At 38.7% G+C, this 24255-nt stretch overlaps 1 protein-coding gene across 4 annotated transcripts in view; it reads left to right on the plus strand.

Moving 5' to 3' along the window:
- Window positions 1-8680: 8680 nt before the first annotated feature.
- Window positions 8681-24255, plus strand: part of VRK2 (VRK serine/threonine kinase 2) — a 96944-nt gene continuing 81369 nt past the window's right edge. For 3 of the 4 annotated variants that reach the window (XM_082672614.1, XM_082672617.1, XM_082672616.1), the window contains exons 1-2: window positions 8681-8896; window positions 10968-11108. In XM_082672614.1, the coding sequence (XP_082528740.1) occupies window positions 10973-11108 (136 nt within the window). In that variant the 5' untranslated portion in view covers window positions 8681-8896; window positions 10968-10972. Of the gene's footprint in view, window positions 8897-9071; window positions 9382-10967; window positions 11109-24255 lie in introns of those variants that run through there. The other variant, XM_082672615.1, reaches the window with a different exon arrangement.

Raw genomic sequence — 24255 nt, forward strand, 5'->3', positions numbered from 1 at the left:
CAAGTGATAAGTGGAAAAAGTTACAATCTAATAGTGTAACTCTGATGTCTTCCCAAATCTCAAGGTTTTTGAAATAACTCTTTCCTCTATCATAGAAATAAAGTAACTCAGGCTCCCATCTAATGAGAGTGAAGATAATGTAGTTGTTTCCCAAATAATTTCTGAAGTCTAAGTAAGTGCTTACAAATTTTAACAACCACTTGCCATTTCCCACTATGAATCATTTAGAGAATGATTACTCAGTAGCAAGAGTAATCTTAAAATGTAGATAGTATCATGTCACTCCCTTGTTTAAATCCTTCAGTGGCTCCTCGTTTCGCTTCGGGAAAGACAAAAATCTTTAAGCTCACAAACTTCAGTGTTATCTGTCCTGTGCCTACCTCGCCAGGATATCTGCTGCTGTCATCTCTCACCATCATCCTTTTGAGGCCTTAAATACATCAAGTTTCTTCCTACCACAGGACTTTGCATAAATCCTTTCCTCCATGAAATGTTTTTCCTCCCCACCCCCTCTGCCTCCTAACAGCTCTTCATCCTTCAGATTTCATTTTAAGTGTCATTCCCTCAAAGGTTTCCCATGACCTTGCCTGCCCGTTAAAATTAGTTCCTCCTGTTACAGCTTCTAATAGAATCCTATAAATTTTCTCAGTGATTATTTAATGTCTGTCCCCTCTAAAATGCTGTAAGTTTTAATATGGCAAAGACTATGTCTTTCGTTACAGTCTATCTCCAGAGCCAAGCTCAGGTAACATTTGAGTAAATGAATGAATCTGAATTGCTGTTTCTGGCTTCTCCATGGTGATTTCTGGTCATTGCATTTCATCCTCTGTTCTATTTCATTAATCTGTCTTAGCTTCAGAGCATGACCATCACCTCTCATCTTTGTTTTTCAGTCCCCAAGTCTGTGCTAAATGAAGGCTCATGCCAGGTTGCAGGTTTGTTTTAATTTTTAAACTTCATTTATTCATCCAAAATATTTGCACGGGGCACTATTCTAAACATTTAGTGATTCTTTCTTGGTGTGGGGAACAAGATGCAATGTTGCCAGCTCCTTGCTCTATGAGGCCTTGTGCTGCCCTTGATATGGTCCAAATGTTTTGGTCCGTATATGTGAGGTTATGCTCCTGAGGATGCAATGCCTGGATTTCAAGTTTCACCCTAATACTTCTGAATTTCAGAGGGTGGTGGTATTAATTCGCCAGTGTTTTCTCTACTGCATTATGAATATATTACCCTTTTAAAAGAGGATGTTTGACATTGGCACTGCATGCCTTCCTTCAAAACAATTCTATGTATATCTATATTATTGATACTTTTAAAAGAAATGCATCAAGGTTTCTTGCATAGGGCCAGTATTCATCTTTACTTTCTGGTGCTAATGTGGAAATTTTTCCTCTTTCCCATTTAAAAAAATATTTTATTAGGCATTGCAATCGGAATATGAAAGCAGGGAGATAAAAGTCTGCCCTTGTTATTATCTTGCCCAAAAGCTGCCAGTGATTTCTTCACCAAACTATGATCTCCTTACCCTCTATCTTGTCTGTTGTCTATTTATCAGTTTATTTTTGTTATGGGTAGGAACTACATTCTAGGAAATTACTATGTATATTAAAAACTCACGAGTATCCATATAGTGTGAAATATCCTGTAATAGATTGTCCCGATAGCCTCAGAGGAAGAATTTCATGACTCTAGTAACATTTGCATTTCATAGTTGATTGAGTACCTTGTGAAATGAATGAGCACTGTCATGAATACTTCACTCTGTTGGATCACTCCAGTATATTGGCATTTGAATGTTCATCACCACTATCAAATCAATTCAGCATTACTAACTTCACTTCTAGGGAATGGATTTTTGTAGCCTTCTTCTCCATAACTTGGAAGAAGAGAAAAGAGAAAGCTCCACGAGGTATGAAAGAGTGCTAGAATTCCTCCATTTTATAAGTGAATTCAAGTGGCATCAGATGAAACCCAACCACATATATGTGCGAATATGAAACACTAAGGTGTGGATAACATTCAGACATAAAATGAGATCATTATTCTCAAATAGAGTGGTTCGTTTGAACGGTATTATTGGAGGATAATCTTGGAAAGAAGAACTTCTAAATCTAGTTGTGGCTGTAATCCATTAGAATGACTTCATAAGAGTGGCTCATAAATATCCCCTTAAACATACTTGAATGAGAATAATTTTTCTCTTACGTGCTGGAGACAGCTAAATACAGCATGGTCTTTCCAGAAATGATACCAACACAATATATCATTCATTTTATCCAATTGTTTCCTGAAGTGGCCCCAATTATATGATTTTTTTTCATCTAATATAGTTCATTTACAGAAAGCGGAATATAAGCAACATTGTATTTTATTTTCCACTAAGAAAGGGAGTCTATTTGATATAATAATATTATTTTGGACCCTTTATATTGAGAAAAAGAATATATATCTCGTTAAACTATAAAGTATCCACATTCAACTGGGTACCTAATTATCTTCCCTGAGGACTTTTTTTTCAAGAACAAATGTGATGAGGCAATGAGTATATCATTAGTTTCACTTTATAGAGATAATACTCATGCATTTTTCTTTGTCATAGTAAGTAAAACATTTCAGAGGTCTAAAATAAAATATTAATCTACTCCCACCTTTCCTATTCCACATCCTGAGAGAACCCAGTGTAATCAGTATCAGGATGATGTCTATCTTCCACATCATTTTCTATGTTTATACAGATAAAATTAATACAAAATATGTATATGTGATGTGAAAATATCGAAGACAATGTAGAAATAAATTCTATTTATTTAATTCTATTCTATACTTCTATTATAGAATTACTATAATCAAAAGAAGAATATGGTATTGACTGAGGAATAGACCTTTCAGATACACACCCCGCTATATTCTGCGTGGCTATCACACATGAGCAGTTAGTGTCAGCCTCCTGCTCAAGCTTCCAGTGACCCTCCATTGTTTATAGTAGTTCTGTCCAACAAAACTTTCTATGGTCATGGAAATATTCTGTAACCTGTTTTATCCATTAGGGTAGCTACTAGCTACATGTGGCTATTGGGCATTTGAAACATGGCTCATGGAACTAAGGTACTGAATTTTTGTTTTTGTTTTTTGTGGGGTTTTTTTTGCATTACGCGGGCCTCTCACTGTTGTGGCCTCTCCCGTTGCGGAGCACAAGCTCCGGACGCGCAGGCTCAGCGGCCATGGCTCACGGGCCCAGCCGCTCCGCGGCATGTGGGATCTTCCCGGACCGGGGCACGAACCCATGTCCCCTGCATCGGCAGGCGGACTCTCAACCACTGCACCACCAGGGAAGCCCTAGCACCGCTTTTGACTAACCAATTTTAGGTTTTACCACATTCAGTTTTTTGAGAGATAATTCAATACATATTTACTTCCAATTGTTTAGCAGCGGGGCTCTACTGAATAATATCTCTGGAAAATATTTTATGGAGTCGTTGACATATTGACAAATGACAAAGAAATTTTTTTTGTATCATTGTCTTTCATTTATATGGACAATCAAGAATTATGTCTTTTGGACAAACACGTTCACACTCTGTAAGGGTCTTGTATGTGAAGAATGCAAAGAGCATAGCTATTTGGTCTGATTGTTTATCTGATAGCTCTGAGATTCCATTTATCTGAATAATATTATTTTCAAAATTTCTGTGTCAGTAACTGCTTAGCTCTCCAGGGATTGCGCATTTATGAGTGCAAATGGCCTCCTGATTTTTATAAAACAAAACTAGCTTCTTTGGCAGGCAAAATGTTTCCAGTGAAGTGATCTCCTTTTCTCACATTAAATAACAAAGATTGGATTTTTCTAAATGTTTTGTCTATGCAACATCTTTAACACTTTAATTGATTTGAAATGATCTTGGCCTTGTAAAGTATGTTCTCTAAATGGTTAGGTTTTTCTTCTTTCTTTGAACCAGTGTAAGCATTTCTACAGCACCTGGTTCTTTGAAAAGCAGAACCCATGCCATACCTACAAGTTGGAACACCTCCAAGAAAGTCCTTTTGTTTGCGTGTGTTTGTGGTGAATCATTCATAGTCTGTGAGATCTATCAAAATAGTGTTGTCTGAAAACCTTGTTTTCCTATTTTTTTTCTTCTGATGACTCATACTTCAGTGCTTTCATGCCTAGATTCTTTTTTCTTTCTTGTTTCTCATCATGTTCATTCAGAAGATGTTCTTTCACTAGTTCCAAAATTTGTATTTCTATATTCTGTCAGTTTTCATCTTGAAACATACACACAGCAATATGCTCGGAATTATAAAATTCTGCATTAAATCCCAACACTTAAAAAACCCCTCATCTTCTCAATACAGGTTTACCTGCACTTCTGTTCTCATTTTTATTTAGTACAAATTTATTAACATTTTAATTTCATTAGTGCTTGAAACTCTATTTTATCTGTTAGGAAGATTTTGGCTATGAGAAACATAAAAACCAATGTTAAGTGGCTTAAACAACAAGGGTACTTGATACCTCATACATGAATATGAAAGGTATGGTGGCTTCAAGGTTAGCTGAATGAGTAATAATGGTCTCAAGGACTCAGGTTCTTCCTGTCTTTCTCTTCAGTCATTCTTTTCTTTTAAGTCAGTTTTATTGAAGCATAACTTACCAAAAAAAATCATGAATTTTAAGTGTACAATTAAATGAATTTTGACAAATGTATAATCATATAATCACTACCACAATCAAGAAATTAAACACCTCTATGATTCCAAAAAGTTCAGTTAGCCCCTTTGCAGTCAATCCCACCCTCCCAAACTAGGCCCTGCCAATTTCAATGGAATTATACAGTATGTACTCTTTTGCATCTTCTCTCCTTCACAAAGCATCATGTTTTTGAGATCCATCCAGGTTGCTGCTTATATCAATAGTTTGTTCCTTTTTATTGCTGAGTGACAGTCCATTGTGTAGGAGATATATTGCATACCACAATCTGTATACCCATTCACTAGTTGATGGGAATTTGAGTTGTTTCCAGTTGTTGACTATTACATAGGAAGTTGTTATAAATGTTCACATACAAGTCGTTGTGTACATAGAGGTTTACGTTTCTCTTGAGTAAATACTTAGGAACATGAATGCTGGGTCATACGCTAACTATATGTTTAACATTACAAAAAACTGATGAACTGTTTTCCAAAATAGCTGTACTATTTTGAATCCCTACTACCAGTGTAAGAAAGTTCCAGTTACTCCACATACTTGCTAAAACTGGGTATCTTAGTGATTTGTGAAGAGCAAAATTTTTAATTTTTATTAAGTTAATTTATCAGTTTCTTCATTTAGGTTTTCAGCTTTCCCCCACCCCCCACCCCAGGGTACATTCTAATTACACAAATTCAAAGATTACAAAGATTTACCAAATCCAAGATCATAAAATCTTTCTCCCAGGTTTTCTTCCAAAAGTTTTATAGTTTTAACTCTTGTATGTAGATTTAGGCTTATGATCAATTTCAAGTTAATTTTTATGTGGGGTATAAATTAAGGGTTGAGGTTCTTTTCTTTTTTCCTCTCTTTCTTTCTTTCTTTCTATAATAGATGTGATAGATAGATGGATGATCGATAGATGTTCCAAGTGTTCTAACCTCATTTGTTGAATGTTCTGCAATTTCTAGTGTGTTAGATTTGTACTTTGTTCTATACTCATGGTCACAGATGACTGCAAAAATTCCAGGCATCACATTTGGAATGACATGCAGGAGAGACCATCTCTTCATAGAAGTGTACAGGAAACTTTTATTCATCTTCTTATTACCTACACTTCATACATGCTTCCTGTCTAAATCAATCAGTGGAAAGGGGAATGGGACCACCATTATTCATTTATTCTTTTAACAAGAAAATGGCATGTTTTCTATATGCATTCTAGGGGCTAGGAGTACAGTAGTGATGAGAAGAGTAAAAATTGTTGCCTGCTTTTATGGAGCATACAATTTACTGAAGAATACTATTTGCCTATTTTCAAAATAAATAAGTAACCAGTATAATATGTTGTTGTACAGTATTAAGCACTGGGAGGGAAAAAGGAAAAGGGACCATGAAGTATTGTGGGTAGGTTGAAAGTTTAGATAGGATAGTTAGGAAAGGGCTCACGGAGTTGACTTTTGCATAGGAGACCTGAAGAAGGTGATAAAGTAGGCCATACAGATATCAGATTGAAGAGTGGTCCAGACAGGATGAAAAGTGCAATAGTCCTGAGAACAGCAAGGAGGCCGCAGTGGTTGCAGAAAGTAACAGGAAATGGGGGAGGTACAGAACCATGTAGATCATTGTAGGTAAGTCATTCTCAACCAGCAGCAATTTTGGCAAAATTTACAAATTTTGGTAATGTCTGGGGGACATTTTTGGTTGTCACAACCTGTAGTACTACAGAGGCCCAGGGTGTTGATAAATGACCTATAATGCACAGGAGAATCCACTTTTGACTATCCTCCCCTTTGTCAACAAGGAATTATCTGGCCCAAATGTCAGTAGTACCAAGGTTGAAAAACACTGTTTTAGGTCATAGTGAGGACTGGCTGACAATGACTGAATTAGAATGTCACTGAAGAGTTTTGAGCAGAGAAATGATCTAAGCTTTTAAGCTGTTTGTTGCGAATAGACTGAAGGGGTAGAAGGGTTAGAAATACGATAGCTTTTAGGACGGTACTACCAGTATCCAGGAAAGACATGGTGGTTTGGACCAGAAAGATAGAAGTAGGAGTGGTAGGAAGTGATGGATTCTGGATATATTTTGAAGGCTGAGCTAACAGGATTTACGAACTGCTATGAACTAAATGTTTGTGTCCTCCTAAAATTTGTGTGTTGAAACGTAATCCCCAAGGTGATGGTATTTGGAGGCAGGAGCCTTTGGGATGTGACTGAGTCATGAACTTGGCCAGACTCAGGACTGTGAGGAATACACCTCTGTTGTTTATAAACCACCTAGTCTGTGGTATTCTATTATAGCAGTGGGAAAGGGCTATGATACTAACATACTAGGTATATATATGTATGAAACAGAGGAGCCATGTATGACCCCTTAAGAGTAATCTGTTGTGCCTGGTGCTATTGTTGTATCTTCCCAAAGATAGTAACCTGGGGACTGGGTAGAAACCTGAACCAATTTGGAATGGCAGATTTAATGCCCATATAAACGTCTGGGCAGGCAAACAACAGCATCTGTTACGTATATATCTTATAGAAATAAGAATGGATGTTGTTAGATTAGTGAGTGACTATCTTAAAGGGCATGATTATTCTATGTATAGACTATTGAGTTTCTTTAAAAATGCTTTTTTATCCACATGAGAGATTTTTTAAAAGTGTCTTCTCATGCCATCTTTCATTTGGTGACAGTTTGATAGATGCAGGAAGTCTTAAAACCCTATTCCATCAAAGTCATTAAAGGATTTTGACTTCCAGTATTTGCATCCCAAGCAATTACTGACTTCCCACATAAGATGTTGATGTATTGTTTAAGAATTGCTTTCTGAGCATGTTTTGCCTAACCTAAAATATTATAAGCTAACTATGAGTCCTTATTATATGTTAGAAAACTACTTATGTCTTTCACTTAATTATCATCATAATCTTATAACCAATAACCTGACAAACTCTACTTAGGCTTCTTGACCAAACTCTACTTAGACTCCCCTGAACTCTTCCTCAAATAGGCCTTGACTTTTGGACTTCCATGTTCTCTCTATACTGTCCAATCTTAGCAAACATCCTGCTAAGTTTAGCCAGAATCTCTCCATTCTCCATATCTAATCCAGTTCCTCATCCTCCACCACCCCACCGTGATGTCTGATCACCTTGATTCTGTTAGCACCATCTAACCGGAATCCTCTCCTCTCCCCTGATATTTCCTCTTAGTAATTTTCCATCCACTGACCCCCACCCAGGTCCTCGGCTATAAATTCCCGCTTTTCTTTGCTGTATTTGGAATTTAGCATAGCTCTTTCTGCTATTTCAAGAGTTTTGAATAGTCTTCCTTACCATTTTAAGAAATGTCGGAATAATTTTTTCTTTAACAAACCTTCTTAACCTGAATAACTAGGGTTATTTCCATTTCACAGATCAAAAAAAAAAAAAAAGAAAAAAATGAAAGTTTTGTAAAGTAATTACGTTTAGTCAAGATTATCCAACTAGTAAATGGATCTTGAGCCAATATGCCTCTGAGAACTTAAACGCTGTGTTATAGGCCTTCCTGCTCACACAGGCTTCTTGCTCTAGAGGCCCGGCCAGTGTGACTGGCTGCCCGGGTAAATGCTCAGTAAGGACCGGCCTGTTGACTTGGAAACTCTGGGTACCGAGATCATGGTACAAGAGGCCTGAAATTCCTTCTACACAAATGCACACCAAACTGATCTGATGGTGTAGACCCGCCGCCGCCTCTTCCGTCTCTGCGTCCCCGAGCGCTTACAGGCCGCCTTAAAGAGAACGCTGGCCGCGGCCTAGGCGAGGTTCCGTGGGCCCGGGGCCGCAGTCTCCGCCCAGAGCGAGCTGTGTCGGGCGCGCGCAACGCCGCGGGCCCAGGTGCAAGAAGTTAGTTTGGCCCCTTCCGCGGGCCGCGCCGGCTCCGGGCCCGCCTCCCCGCGGGATTGGAGGCCCGCGGCCCCGCCCGGCCCTGGTAGGCCGGCGGGAGGCGTTTCGCGGTCTGGCGGCGGGGACGCGGAGGGCCTGGTTAACCTCCTCTCGTCCCTGGGTCCTGGGGGTCGCGTCGGGACCCCACACTTCCGCGCCCCGCTCTCCGCCTGCCCGGCCCGCGTGGCGCCCCAGCCCGGGGAGGAGCTGCGGTCGGAGAGAGACGCCGGGGCCTCCGGGCCGCGCCTCAGCCCCGGACGGGCAGCGGTCCCTGCTTTCGCGGTTGGTCCTGACTTTTTTCTAACTCAGTGCGTGAACCTCGCCCCCCTTCAACTCCCGTTCGCCCAGAGGCGGGGCGAAGGAGTGAGGCGGGGAAGGAGATTGGGTTTCTCTTTTTGTCGGTCTAGAGGGAGCTTGAGTCGGGAAGTGAGTCTCCAGACGCCGGCGAGCTTCGGGTGGTTCGGGCCGGCCGGGCGTGGGGGTGTCTTGGGCCGCCGAGCAGGACGGGCGGGCGGGCGGTGGGTCGCGCTGCCCCGCCCCTGCCTCCGCTCTCATGGCCCTCCGCCATGGCCGCCCCCAAGCCCAGTCTTGGCTCGGGTTCAGGTCTCTGGGTAGTGGAAACTCGTGTTGAGCACTTTTCATCGCAGCTCTGGGAGGGGACCCCAAAGCAGCAGGGACGTCTGTGTCGGTACTGGCCTTGAGAGGAGGCTGGCGCTTCCTCCTGTGAACTTGAACTCCGCATCCATGCCCAGAATGCGCATTGTATAGTAAGTCACCTTTCAGGTCTCAAGTTCTGATGCCACAGAGTTGCCCCCAAACTGTGTTTGTCTTCTTTATACTGATTGAGAATTTATGCCCTGCTGAAAAGTTGTTCTCTGTAGACTTTAGTTTTTAAATCAGCAAATAAATGTTGGGCCCCAGTACATAAAGTACTGGTCAGTATATATAAAGTACTGGTTAAAACTTTTCCTGTTTTGGGCATTGTTCATTTAAATTCCTGGCTTCCCTTGTGTTCGCGTTAGGAGGAGGACAGGTGAATATTGTTAAAGATTTCTGCTGTGTTCCTTTGCTCTACCTGGGGTGTTGCTGCTGAGTAAAAGGTAGGGCGTTGATTAAAGTTAAGTGAAGCAGGGAAGACCTACTAAAAGGAACAGAAACCTTCTCATTCTGAAGATGGATAGCGTATACAATGAAAACTTTCATTTCAAAAGCACTCACCAGTTTTAAAAAATTCTTTGGAAATACTTAGAAGACGGCAGTTACTTTCACAGTTAGTTTCAGGCCTATATGCTGTGTGTGTTTTTTCCGAAGAAATTTTCTCTTCCGACTCAAAAATCTCTGGTGTATTTCACTAACCTGTGTACAATTATAATTAATTGGGTAAAGTTGGATGGCTCTACTATGGAGTACGTACTTTTCTTGTTTTGTTTGCAGTACGCGGGCCTCTCACTGTTGTGGCCTCTCCCGTTGCGGAGCACAGGCTCCGGACGCGCAGGCTCAGCGGCCATGGCTCACGGGCCCAGCCGCTCCGCGGCATGTGGGATCCTCCCGGACCGGGGCACGAACCCGCGTCCCCAGCATCGGCAGGCGGACTCTCAACCACTGCACCACCAAGGAAGCCCTGGAGTCCATACTTTTGTTGTTGGCAGTACTGTATTAATCTCTAAGACAGGGCAGTTTTCACTTTGGTGAAGGTGCGGAAGGGACAGGATATAGAGGAACAGAAAGAAGCTGAAAGAGTAGTGTGCCAGCCCTAAAACTGCACAGTGGCCTAGTGCTCTGCTTAATTATACATCCATGAAAACCCAATGCTTTGCTCATTTAACAGATATTTACTGAGTACCTACTCTGTGTCAGTTGCTGGGCTTGGTAATGATGTACATTGCCGTCGTCCATGTTTTCCCAGTCAAAAGCTGTATTTTCTTTCCTAGTGACTGAAGACCTTCTCATCTTTGACACGTAGCATTCTTAGTGAAAGGAGTATTTTCATATATATGAAATTTATTTTCTCTTTGTAATTGGATATTGTTAACTCATTTCTTAAGGTGTATTCTGCACTGTTAATAGGTATTTTGACTGCCTAACTGAATTTCGGAAATGTTAAGTGAGGTTCAGCAGGTTTGTTTGTTTTTTTAACATCAGTGCCTCTTAGATTTCAATATTGTAATGTTGGTGAATCTCCAATTTGAATAAAATGTGTGGGCTTTCCTAAACCCAGTTGACTTCAGAATCCTAATTTCTGGGAACCTGGGAAAGTGCCCCATAGAAGACATTTTGAGAAATGTATTTTAACTGGAGTTTTCTTAGCTGTTGTTTTTATTTTTAATCACTATCTCACCCCTTCTGCCAACAGAAGTGATGCCACCAAGAAGAAAAGAGAAATACAGACTTCCTGTTCCACTTCCAGAAGGCAAGGTCCTGGGTGATGTGGAAGGAAAACAGTGGGTGCTGGGCAAGATGATTGGCTCTGGAGGATTTGGTTTGATATATTTAGGTAAAGTATAAATCACCAAATATTCTTATATATGTGACTATACCTGTGACTTCTTAATAATATTTTGAGAATTGAAACTTTGAAATAAGATATAATCCATAAATGTACTTTTCTAAGTCGTATGAAGATAATGTTTAGTAGAATGGGTTCAAGACATGACTGACCCCAGTCCTTGTTGTCCATGTTTTTCTGAATGACTCTTAGAAGTCTTTTCAGAGCATAATTACACAGTCTGCCAGACAAAATGTTAATGTTCTTTTTCGAGAGTGTTTTCCTGGAAACATTGCTTTTTACAGCTCAGAGAATGCAACTGTATGAATACAAACACTTTCCATTTGTGAATCTTAATCATTAATATTTAAGTAGTACAAGGTTCTGGTCATTTCTTAACTAGGCCTCACTAGAGAACTGGGCCTTCATACTTCAAGGCATCTATTGCATGGAATGAATTAACTTCTCTCCTGTACATCTAGAATGGTACTAGTTACATGCCATCTTGGGATAATTGTGTTTTTTGTTTTTTGTTTTTTTTTTTTGCGGTACACGGGCCTCTCACTGTTGTGGCCTCTCCCATTGCGGAGCACAGGCTCCGGATGCGCAGGCTCAGCGGCCATGGCTCACGGGCCCAGCCGCTCCAAGGCATGTGGGATCCTTCCGGACCGGGGCACAAACCCGTGTCCCCTGCATCGGCAGGCAGACTCTCAACCACTGCGCCACCAGGGAAGCCCCTGTTTTTTTCTTTTAATTAATTTATTTTATTCACTATTTTTTATTTTTGGTTGCATTGGGTCTTTGTTGCTGTGCGCGGGCTTTCTCTAGTTGTGGCGAAGGGGGGGCCACTCTTCGTTGCGGTGTACAGGGTTCTCATTGCTGTGGCTTCTTGTTGTGGAGCATAGGCTCTAGGAGCGTGGGCTTCAGTAGTTGTGGCACTCGGGCTAATAGTTGTGGCTCGCAGGCTTTAGAGCGCAGCCTCAGTAGTTGTGGCACACGGGCTTAGTTCCTCCGCGGCAGGTGGGATCTTCCCAGATCAGGGCTTGAACCCGTGTCCCCTGCATTGGCAGGCAGATTCTTAACCACTGCGCCTCCAGGGAAGCCCCCATCTTGGGATAATTAAGAAATTAGACACTCATTTAGTTTTTGTGTTCTTTGGTACAGGTAAGGAGCCTGAGTTGAGTATACTTTTACACTACATTTTAAAATTACACTGACTTTAAAAGGATTATTCAGGGCTACCTTGCATCTGTAGTTTAATGATCAAGAAATATCCATTAGAAGATCAGATTTAATGAATAAAATAAGATAAATATTAGTGATTAAAAATATGCCCTCGGGCTTCCCTGGTGGCACAGTGGTTGAGAGTCCGCCTGCTGATGCAGGGCACGCGGATTCGTGCCCCGGTCCGGGAAGATCCCACATGCCGCGGAGCGGCTGGGCCCATGAGCCATGGCCGCTGAGCCTGCGTGTCCGGGGCCTGTGCTCTGCAACGGGAGAGGCCACAACAGTGAGAGGCCCGCGTACCGCAAAAAAAAAAAATGCCCTCAAGGAGCAGTTCTTCTAAATATATTGACTCATTATATGTGTGTCTGTAGGAATTTAAGAAGTTGGTAAAAGACCTTCATTGGAGGAATCTTGGGTTCCTCATTAAACATTTCAAAGTGTAGGGAAGGAAGAACTTTCCCTCTATCTTCTTAAGCTGGATACCTGGGTTTATGAAATAAACTGACAACAGGCAGATTAACAGGAGAAAAGGTATACAAATTTATTAATTTTTTTAATGTTACATGCACAGTAATATCAGGGAAAAAAAGTGAATAAATACCCTAAAACACGGTGAGATTTGAGAGCTTACATACCGTCTTAATAAGGGAAGGGGAGACGGGATACAGGCCACTTAAGGGACAGTAAATGATTTTTAGGAAAGATTAATAGCCCTTAGAAGAGTAGATGTGGGCTATGATAGTTCATAACAAAGTTTGGGAGTGGTGTCAACTTCTCATCTCTTCTGTGATGAGTCAGTCTTTCCTGGTTAATGAAGCGCTCCTGGAGGGCATTTAAAACAATGGAGGTTTTTTTTTTTTTGGAGGTTCTGTCTTTAGGCAAATAAAGGGAGTTCAGAGGAAGCCTCTCCCTACATTTGCTATTTTTCAAATGCCTTTAGTTCAAAATAATCCTTATGCCAAAGAGGCATCTTTTAGGGTGGCATATTCTGCCACCCTTGTCACACAAGCATGTTTCATGGCTCATGAAGGATAAAGCTTCTCTTCTGATAAAATTAAGATTGTAGTTTTGAACAAATGGATGAAATCCAGTTAATAAGTAACTTATTAATCACCTGAGTGTCTAATCTAGTTGGAAAGATAAGACCAACACAAAATTATTGTATGGGTTAAATAAAGAACAGCTTCCCCATTTAAAGGATTTGAACTTGCTTGAAAAATGCTATGATTCTAAGTACTAGATTGAGTGACACAGACAGCACTGTTCAATAGAAATGTAATACAAGCCATGTATGTAAAGTCAAATTTTCTAGGAGCCACATTAAAAAAAAGTAAAAAGAAACAAGTGAAATTTAATTAAATAGTATGTATTATTAAATACAATCTATCTAAAGTATTATAATTCCAACATGTTATCAATATTAAAAAAAGGAAATATTTCACTTTTTTAAAGTCTTTAAAATCCAGGATTTGTCTAGTCATATTTCAGGGGCTCAATAGCTACGTATAGGTAGTGGCTACCACATTAGATGGTGCAGATAAAGACCCTGAGAGTACTTGGGATCTACAGAGAATAGAATTCTTTGTAGAATAAGTGTTGGTTGAGACTCTGAATTAGTGAATTCTCTTGTATGGCAGAGAGTAAGGATCTCTAGTACATTGTCTTGACTCAAGGTCAGAGAAATGGAGTTGAATAAATTATTTCTGATGTGGCTGAGCTATAGCCTTGGATTGCACAGCTTATCAGTTATACTTTCAGTTTTCTAATGTTTGAATTATTTGAATAATTTCAAAGAACTACAGAAAAGCATTGATTGTGATGATCTTGTTTTCTCTTTTTTAGATGTACATATTGTATGTGTTATATGTATTTAAATTTAAGTGCATGTTTAAACTTAAATTATATGTCTATACACATATACATAATGTATGTGTACATATATGTGTATACATACTCACTACTTGTGTGGTTCCTGTTGTGAAAAAGGAATTTATTTGCTTAGGCATGTGATTTATTTGTCCCTATTTAAATACAGAAAAATCTTTGCTTCTTTCAGTCCAAGTACTGCACATATTTTTTTACTTATTTTTTTCTCAGTAAGATTTATTTTGCAACAATTTTCGAGGTTTCATATGTTATGAAATACCCCCTACTATCTGAATTTCAGAACCTGGATCCTGGAAATATAAGCAAGTGCACACGTTGGGGGAAGGACTTTAAAGAAATGTTTAGCTGTTTTGAGGAAAAGTCTCCATACTTCAGAATATATAATAAAGCTGTGTGTTCCAAGTGTTGTTATTGTTTTATCAGAAGTGGCATTCATAAATCAAAATCAGCTCTTCAGTGAGTTGCCATCAGCAACAACTTCATTAAAATTAGCTTTTACTTATTTTCAAAGCTAAGCAAGTCCATATGAAATTATATCATGCTTTTGCATTTTACCATGGTTCTCATCACTTCCTGTATATAAATGAAGAAGTAGGTAAATTCAGGTTTCTTTTGTGTCCTTTGTGTCCAGCTACATTCTTTTTAAGCATCATATTTGCCAGATATACTCTTTCAGCAGACACTTCATCAGCATTTGTTACCAAAGGCTGAGAAGAAGCTAACCGCTGTGTCTAACTCATTGTGTGTGTACAACTGTCCTCGAGCTTTGAGATCAATATCCAAGGCCTTTCAGTAGTCAGCAAGAAGAAAAGGGGAAGGGGCAGAAATATTTTATATTTACTCTTGACTTGGAGAAATAATGTGCCTGTAGCATTAATAGAAATAGTAATAAGAGGGAAAAGAAAAGTCTGAATACAAGACAGAGTTCTTTCTTTGTATATGAAAAGAGAGGAGGGGAAAAGGGAGAATGGGAACTGGTTTAGGGGGTGGAAAAAATTGCTGTTATTTTGGGATCAAATAAGTGAAAAAAATTTCTAAAATTTCCGGAGAGAGAACTAAGAGTTTAAATTCTACTTTATTGCTAGGTATAACATAGAACTAAGCAAACTGAGGGAGAATTGCACAAATAAAAGCGTGGGCTTTGGTGTTAGGCAAATTTGGGTTGAATTCTGACCTGACTAAGTCTTTTGCAAACTTGAGTGACTTTCACCTATCCACGAGTCTTTGTTTCTATTCTGTATGTTAGGGGTAATAATAATAGTCATGATTAAGATAAGGTTTTTAAAAACTTGGAACTCGATAAGCAGTTCAATCTAATTTATTTATTTATTTAGAATTTCCCATTCTCAGTGATAGTTGAACTCTAAATTCAGTGTCTGGTGCCGCAGGAGATTAGGATGGTGACAAAGACATCTACTGGAGGGTTTTTCCATTTGTCCTGCCATGGACTGTGATGGATTTAGCTACTAAATGTGGTAAAACTAAGAACATAAGAGGATGTCAGTGGAATGACATTTTACTTACCAACCTCTATCTATTTTTCCCACTAAAATTTACAATAGTAGCCATGATGACATAGTGAAAAGTTCTCATTTAAGCTGTCATCTTATGTTTCAGATATGAAAGATACCGTGTTTCAGAAATTAGTCAAAAATCTAGAAAAACAGGGCTTCCCTGGTGGCGCAGTGGTTGAGAGTCCGCCTGCTGATGCAGGGGACATGGGTTCGTGCCCCGGTCCGGGAAGATCCCACATGCCGTGGAGCGGCTAGACCCGTGAGCCATGGCCGCTGAGCCTGCGCGTCTGGAGCCTGTGCTCCGCAACGGGAGAGGCCACAACAGTGAGAGGCCCGCGTACCAGAGAAAAAAAAATAAATAAATAAAATCTAGGAAAACAGAATTACAGGTAATAAACTTCAGCCAAATTCTTCATGTGCTCATGAAGTCTTCTTATATTAGTACAAATGGAAATGATTTATCTGTGTAAGTTTTAGTTTTTTGATTTTGAGCATAACCATGACAATTTAGCATCTTTGGAATATCAAGCACAGACTAGATGTTCAACGGTTATTTGCCTGAGAGATGGAGATAGACTGGGCTGCTTAATCCACACAAGCCAGTTGCTTTATTCTCTTCCATAATTATAGATGTTACCCTTAACTCCAGCCTGTAACCTTAGAGATGTACTCTTAGTCACAAGAAAAACTGAGACAAATTAACTCTCATGATGTCATCTAAAAAAATCTATATATGCTTTATTGACAGTAAATCAATAGCATTATCTTTTCTAAATAATATGTTATTATAACTAAAATTAGCTCTCTTGAAGCATTAAGCTCAATCATTTTTTCATGGATAAATGTTTAGACTTCAAGTGACTGCCATGCATTTTTTGGGTAATCCTCTCAGATCAGCTCAATTTTGCTCTTTAGAAACAGAAGAAATCTTTTTTTGGGGGGGGTGGTAGGGCAGGGGGAAGAGGATAGGATGACTATGAGTTTTAGAAATTATCAAAGTTTAACTCACATATTTTATTGATGAAACAGACTTCTATTTATGAAGAAATAGAAAAGGTTATTTATACATGTATGGTTTTTACTTATTGTACTTTCTAGTAAGCTGGAATGGATTGATTTTTAAGGTATGCAGAGTAGTGTTCGGAAGATCCTAATGATAATGCTAGCAACAAAGTAGAGTTACTGAAACATATATTGCTTCATTATATATTGCTGTGTTAAATGTTATTTTGGCAGTGTTTTATAGAGAAGGCTTTGAGATAAGCAGTTAGTCTTATTTGATACAGTGCTTACTAGGAACCACAGTTGTTACTAGGAAATTTTGCAGATGATACTGTGTGGGTGAAAAGAAGAAGGAAATAAATATGAAATAAGGATAACTTGTACTAGAAACTATAGTATATAAGATAAATTAGTTCTCAGATGAAGGTGTAATAGGTAATAGGTGATATTATCTCAACAGAGGAAGAGATCACTTGGGATTTTGTGAGTTTAATAAACTTGATGTACCTTTCACAAGAATATTTAAACTCCCTAGAAGTTGTATTTTAATTTTGTATGTGCTGTCCATCGGCTATTAATTTTGAGTTTTAATAGAGTGTTCATTTACTTATCAGTTAAGAAATCTAAGTATCTGCAAAAGTTTGGATTCTTTGTATAAAAAGAGAGTGTTTTTCTAAGGCTTACTTAGCCTTTTCTTATCTCTTTCATTTTTGTAAGTGTCTGATCTTCTTTTTAACATATTTTATATTGTGGGTCTTCATTTTCAACATTTCTACTCTCAAACTCTTTTGCCTTAAGGGAAGATTTACAAACTGCTCTGTTCTTCAATGATTTATATATTATGTCTCTTTCACTGCACCTGTTACTATCTTATAACTTTACAGTGGTTAAGGTTTTTAAATTTGAAACCTGTTTGCTATAGGGAAATGTCTTCTTCAGGAAATGAGTTCACCTCTATTGCCACACAATAAAAAAACTCCCAGCTTTTGGGAGCTTCTGGCTTCGTTATGAAATAAGGATAGACTTTTGCTTCTGAAGTGTTTTAGGGTTTTTTTTTTCTTTAGATATGGATGAAGAGTAGGAAGTATGGTCCTTCTTTTAAGAAACAGGAATATCTATGTTTATAAAATAAATGAAAAGAAAATTAAACTCTAAAGCTCTAAATGGAAGAATTCACTAGAAATTAGCTATTTGGATGATAAAAATTTGTCCACCATCCACATTTAACAATGATCAAAGTGTTTGTGGGTCTTATACTGCTTACATAGTTTTGCAGTTAGTGGTCCTTCAGAAAGTTTGTCCCTTATAACTCCATTATGTGAACTGAATACGCTATGCAGTATTCTATGTGAAAGGGTATTTTAGGAGGAAAGACACAAAACTCAGCAATTATTTCAAGAAAATTGTTGAAGATTTCCATTGTTTCTTTTAAAGAGGTGGACTTCATTTAGTCAGGTAGACTTTTCTTTAACATCTCCAATCAAGTAATACTTGAGGAAAAAGGTTCCGTAGAAAGACATCCATTGAAGGCCAGGAACATCTACAGATGCAATGTGATCTCAGGCAATGAAGCATGTGGCCCTTCATTGGCATTATATGATAACAGGAGGATCTTCTGGCAGAAGAGCTGACTTTTGCTGAGTTCTGCATGCTGCCCCTCCAAACCCATCTTTGATTGGCACCTATGCCCTATTGAAACTGGCATCACACCTTCTGAATGGGCACAGTGCCAGCCTAGCAGATGGGTATGGGCAAAAGCATGCCAGAAACCCAGTATGTGCATCAAGTTTAAGTATCAGGGGCCCAAACTCCCATCCAGGGATATAAAAACTGCAGTCTGTTGAGAGCTTTTTGTGCTTAAGGTTAAAGGACATGCCATTTCTACTCCAGCTTCGAGGTTGATTAATTTCGAAAGTCAAACAGGAGCTCCTGTGGCTGTGTCAGGCAAAATTCTGTCTTTGGTGAATGAGAATTACTACTTCATGTAGGGAAGAGAAAGTATTGTGATGAAGTGTCCAATGAGAGTTAGTCTCCCGCAAGGGCCTCCAGCACTTAAGCAGCATGCATTCAGTGGAGATGAATATTTCTGTTCTCCAGCAGAGCCAGGTGCCTTCAAAGCCAGATCTTCAACCTGCTGCAGTAAAGAACCCTAAATTTAGAAAGGGCAGGTAAAGTTTGGAACTCCTTGGTGACAGCTCTCACCCTGAGCTGATGAGGCTTCACAAAAGTGTATAAAGGAGATGAAGGAAAAACTAAATAAAACACCTTCAGATTACTTCAGCCTGAAACAGACAGATCTTTAACAAACCAAGGGGAAAAGTTTAGTCCCTTCTCCTCAATGCGGAAATTCTTCTGAATTTTATATCAATAAAAAGTTAGTTTACCAAAATGTTAGAACCAACTTAATGCATAAGTAACAAAGCTTCCTATTCTAACATTTATTTCATTGCATGTCTATCATGTATATAAACTTCACTTCTTGAATAATGGATTTTGCATAAAATTGAGTTCTAAATATCATATTCCTTATGATCGTCTCACACCAGCTACAGAACTGGGCAAAAAAAAAAAAAGGGCATCATTCCTTGTGATCACTTTAATCATATCCCCTAAATGCTCTTAAATTTACAGGAATGCCTGTAAGACCAGCTGTGGCCAAGAGAAGCTTTTTCATAATCACCTTAATAGCCATTGCTTTTTCTTTTCCACTGTGTAAACTTTATCTATGGAGCAGATTCCATGAGACCATTGTGAATACTTCAACGTATTCAAAACATATAACTGCCACAAATTAAACTACTAAAACTAAAGCTGGTGCATTGTAACTGCCAAGTAAAACTGGCACGTCCCTCTGTCAGACTGCGGGAGAGTATGCCATACAGTCCTCAGAAAACACAATTCATCCAGAAGCACTCTTGTCACTTGCTCTGATATTAAACCAGAGAAAGTGACATTAATTAAAGAAGTGACGTGAGCCAACAAAGGCAATGAAATTCTAAGCTTTGGCTCATGTGCAGACCTTACTCCGACTTGCTCTGCTTAGGTATCGTGGCCATTTCTGAAGAGGAGTGTGGCTACTTCCCTTCTCCTCCTCCTTTCATCTTTCCATTCTGAAACATCATTTTCAAGCAACTAAAATTGCATACCCAGGGTTGCACTAGCCAGTTGGTACACTGGTAGTCAATGCAGGGTTTCCCAGAATAGTCACGTGGTGGCATGGGATGCATTTACTGCACTTGGTAACTGCATGAGATGAACAACAGCTAGAGACAGAAGAGAGTTGTTCTCACAAAAAGGCAAGCAACAGCATAATCGAGTAGGGTACCTAGATGCGGTAGACCGGGAGCTAGGGGAGTCTGTTGCTAGGATCGCTGGTGGAAACGAATGATGGCTGGTAGGCCTTATGAAAATTCTGACGTGCTAACGAGCCAAGCAGGGGAGTAGCCACAACTCTTCTCACTCTCTCTTTGTTCCTTCCTGTATGTGCCCTTTCTCAGTGCTTATCTTGTTTCATATGATTGCCATTTGTATACTGTTTACCGTCCATCAACACTAGCTTCTAAACTCCTTGCAGGTATTCTCTCAGAGTGCTTAGACAAGGCCTTGCATACAATAGCTTAAAAAAAAATGATTGGTTAAATTAACTCTAAAACTAGTCTGTTCAGGAAAAATAATTTTCCCAACAATTAAGTTATCTGAGATGAAATTTCGTTCTCTATATACTATTAACATGCAGCATGTGTGTAAGGCACTGTCCTTTTAGATTTAGAGACATTGTTTTGTATATTTTGGGGAATTCGAGGGGAAAGAAGTTTCTGTTCATTCTCTTTCCAAGTATGTTTTTTAAATACAAGAAGCCATGTACTTAATCCATAGATTATAGGATTTATTGGGGAAAGTCTACTTTGCTAATGCTTAGTGCAGAGAGAGTTAAAAAAAAAGAAAAGGACATTATATTAAGACTAAATAGTTTTGTGTTTAGAATGAAACAATTCTACTGAGTAGCACTTAATTGAAGTAGACCTAACAGCAAGTGTAAACTTTTGTGGAGGAAATAGGTGGGGTTTAATGTTAAATGGATTGACTTATAGGCATGTAACATGCATAAGAAATCCACTTTTCAAAGGATATAAAGACAACTTTAACAGAAAATAAATTATTGGAATTTCTTTTAATCCGAGTGAATGAAAGATTTGATTAAGAGTTTTGTACATAGTCAGAAGCTTTTGTTATGGTTTCTGGGCATGGGTGTTTTATATTTGAGATCAGGAATTTTCTATGTATGTAATTAGTCGTGAGGTTTAATGTACATTTTTCATATCAGGCAGACAATGGCTTCAAAGAGACAGCAGCACTGCAAAGGAGCAAGAAAAGAAGGCCAAAGTTGACATACACAGAGGCAAAACAGTGTAGGAAAAATCAACACGTTTTGCAAAATCAATCATTGAAAATGTGTCAGTGTTCAGGAGACTGTCTTTAATTTGCAATCCAAGTGAAAAAGAGTATTTAAATATGAGAGGCAGTATTATTGAGCCCAGCATGCCTGCTACCACTTGTTTGACTAGCTCAGAATAGAACACTGAGAGGCAAGGGCTCAAAGTTAAATGAACATTTATACATTTTAAAATCAAATGAAAGATTCAGAGTATATTCATGAATTAAAATTTTTTTCAGAACCCTAAATTTAATCAGCTGGAATTACTTTTAAAGTGTCATTCTATTTAACTTTTGGGAATGATGAATTTGCCTTTTAATGGGGATGCTGTATTTTATCATGAAGATGAAACAAACTGTCTTTTGTTAATTATTCCCCAGAGACATTGGCCATTTTTCTCTCCTATGCTTAGTGTGGAGTAAAGGCAGCTTCCCGCAAATTTATATCAAGCAAGAGCAATCAGAAGCTACAACATGTGTGAAAGAGGCTCATGGAGGGCATAGTGTCCATTGTAGGTGTTCTGAGTTCTACCTAATGAAGTTCTTAGAGGTAATGTTACCAAAGCCTCACTATGGAGGCTATGAACATAGGACATAGAACAGTAAAAAGGAATGAAAGCAAGAATCTCCGGTAAAGTGTAGCAGATGAGTCAAGTGTGTCTGGGGCATACTGCTAGGGATGGTTCTTGAAATCTTTTTTAGGAATCATCATCATCATCAACTGCTGCTAAAATCTTTTACTTAGTGTGTGCCATGCTCTGCGTTAAATGCTTTATATGCATTATTTCATTTAATCCTCTCAGCAGCTTGATAAGGGAGTTATTGAGGCTTAAGAATGGTAAGCAATTTGTCTCTATGCTATAGTTTTAATAATTGCCTCCATCTACATTTGAACTCAGGTTTCTTTGCTCTCCTGATTGATGTCCTTTGTCAAAGAACACTTTGAATTTATTACTAGCCAGAGAAAATAGTGGCAAATGACATGCTTGTGACATGCTCATTTCTAAAATAACAGTGAAATATCTAATTGATAGTATTGGCAGCTAATGTAAGAAATATGTTAGTGATGATGCTGATAATGGTGTCATTTTCATTCAGATTGACAACGTGAGGTGTAGATCATCCGTGATACGTTTTTAATATTAAGTTCACAAAATCTTTGAAAGACCATCTGATATTTATAGCAAGTCTAGTGTTAAGAAGTAGAAAAAATACATACACTAAAAAATGTACTATACCTAGATCATAAAATATTTTTATGAAAAAAAGTAAGAATAGTCAACAGTGCATACAAACTGATGATAAAGATTTGGTAGGTTTTTCTGCTTTTTAAAAAATGAGTAAATTTATTTAGTTTATAGGGATTTTATGCATTTGTTTTAAGGCTAATAACCAACAGGAAGATCAGAAGAAGCCTCTAAATCCCTATGATACAGTTTTAATAAGCATCATGTAAAAATATTTTTACAGATATTGAATTATTTTCTTTTTTTTTTACATCTTTATTGGGGTATAATTGCTCTACAATGGTGTGTTAGTTTCTGCTTTATAACAAAGTGAATCGGTTATACATATACATATGTTCCCATATCTCTTCCCTCTTGCATCTCCTTCCCTCCCACTCTCCCTATCCCACCCCTCCAGGCTGTCACAAAGCACCGAGCTGATATCCCTGTGCCATGCGGCTGCTTCCCACTAGCTATCTACCTTACGTTTGTTAGTGTGTATATATCCATGACTCTCTCTCGCCCTGTCACAGCTCACCCTTCCCCCTCCCCATATCCTCAAATCCGTTCTCCAGTAAGTCTGTGTCTTTATTCCTGTCTTACCCCTAGGTTCTTCATGACATTTTTTTTTCCTTAAATTCCATATATATGTGTTAGCATACGGTATTTGTCTTTTTCTTTCTGACTTACTTCACTCTGTATGACAGACTCTAGGTCTATCCACCTCATTACAAATAGCTCAATTTTGTTTCTTTTTATGGCTGAGTAATATTCCATTGTATATATGTGCCACATCTTCTTTATCCATTCATCCGATGATGGGCACTTAGGTTGTTTCCATCTCTGGGCTATTGTAAATAGAGCTGCAGTGAACATTTTGGTACATGACTCTTTTTGAATTATGTTTTTCTCAGGGTATATGCCCAGTAGTGGGATTGCTGGGTCATATGGTAGTTCTATTTGTAGTTTTTTAAGGAACCTCCGTACTGTTCTCCATAGTGGCTGTACCAATTCACATTCCCAGCAGCAGTGCAAGAGTGTTCCCTTTTCTCCACACCCTCTCCAGCATTTATTGTTTCTAGATTTTTTGATGATGGTCATTCTGACTGGTGTGAGATGATATCTCATTGTAGTTTTGATTTGCATTTCTCTAATGATTAATGATGTTGAGCATTCTTTCATGTGTTTGTTGGCAGTCTGTATATCTTTGGAGAAATGTCTATTTAGGTCTTCTGCCCATTTTTGGACTGGGTTGTTTGTTTTTTTGTTATTGAGCTGCATGAGCTGCTTATAAATTTTGGAGATTAATCTGTTGTCAGTTGCTTCATTTGCAAATATTTTCTCCCATTCTTAGGGTTGTCTTGGTCTTGTTTATGGTTTCCTTTGCTGTGCAAAAGCTTTGAAGTTTGATTAGGTCCCATTTGTTTGTTTTTATTTCCATTTCTCTAGGAGGTGGGTCAAAAAGGATCTTGCTGTGATTTATGTCATAGAGTGTTCTGCCTATGTTTTCCTCTAAGAGTTTGATAGTTTCTGGCCTTACATTTAGGTCTTTAATCCATTTTGAGCTTATTTTTGTGTATGGTGTTAGGGAGTGATCTAATCTCATACTTTTACATGTACCTGTCCAGTTTTCCCAGCACTACTTATTGAAGAGGCTGTCCTTTCTCCACTGTACGTTCCTGCCTCCTTTATCAAATATAAGGTGACCATAGGTGCATGGGTTTATCTCTGGGCTTTCTATCTTGTTCCATTGATCTATCTTTCTGTTTTTGTGCCAGTACCATACTGTCTTGATTACTGTAGCTTTGTAGTATAGTATGAAGTCAGGGAGCCTGATTCCTCCAGCTTCGTTTTTCGTTCTCAAGA

The sequence above is a fragment of the Grampus griseus genome (assembly GCF_964374135.1).
Source record: "Grampus griseus genome assembly, chromosome: 15".
Lineage (NCBI taxonomy): Eukaryota > Metazoa > Chordata > Mammalia > Artiodactyla > Delphinidae > Grampus > Grampus griseus.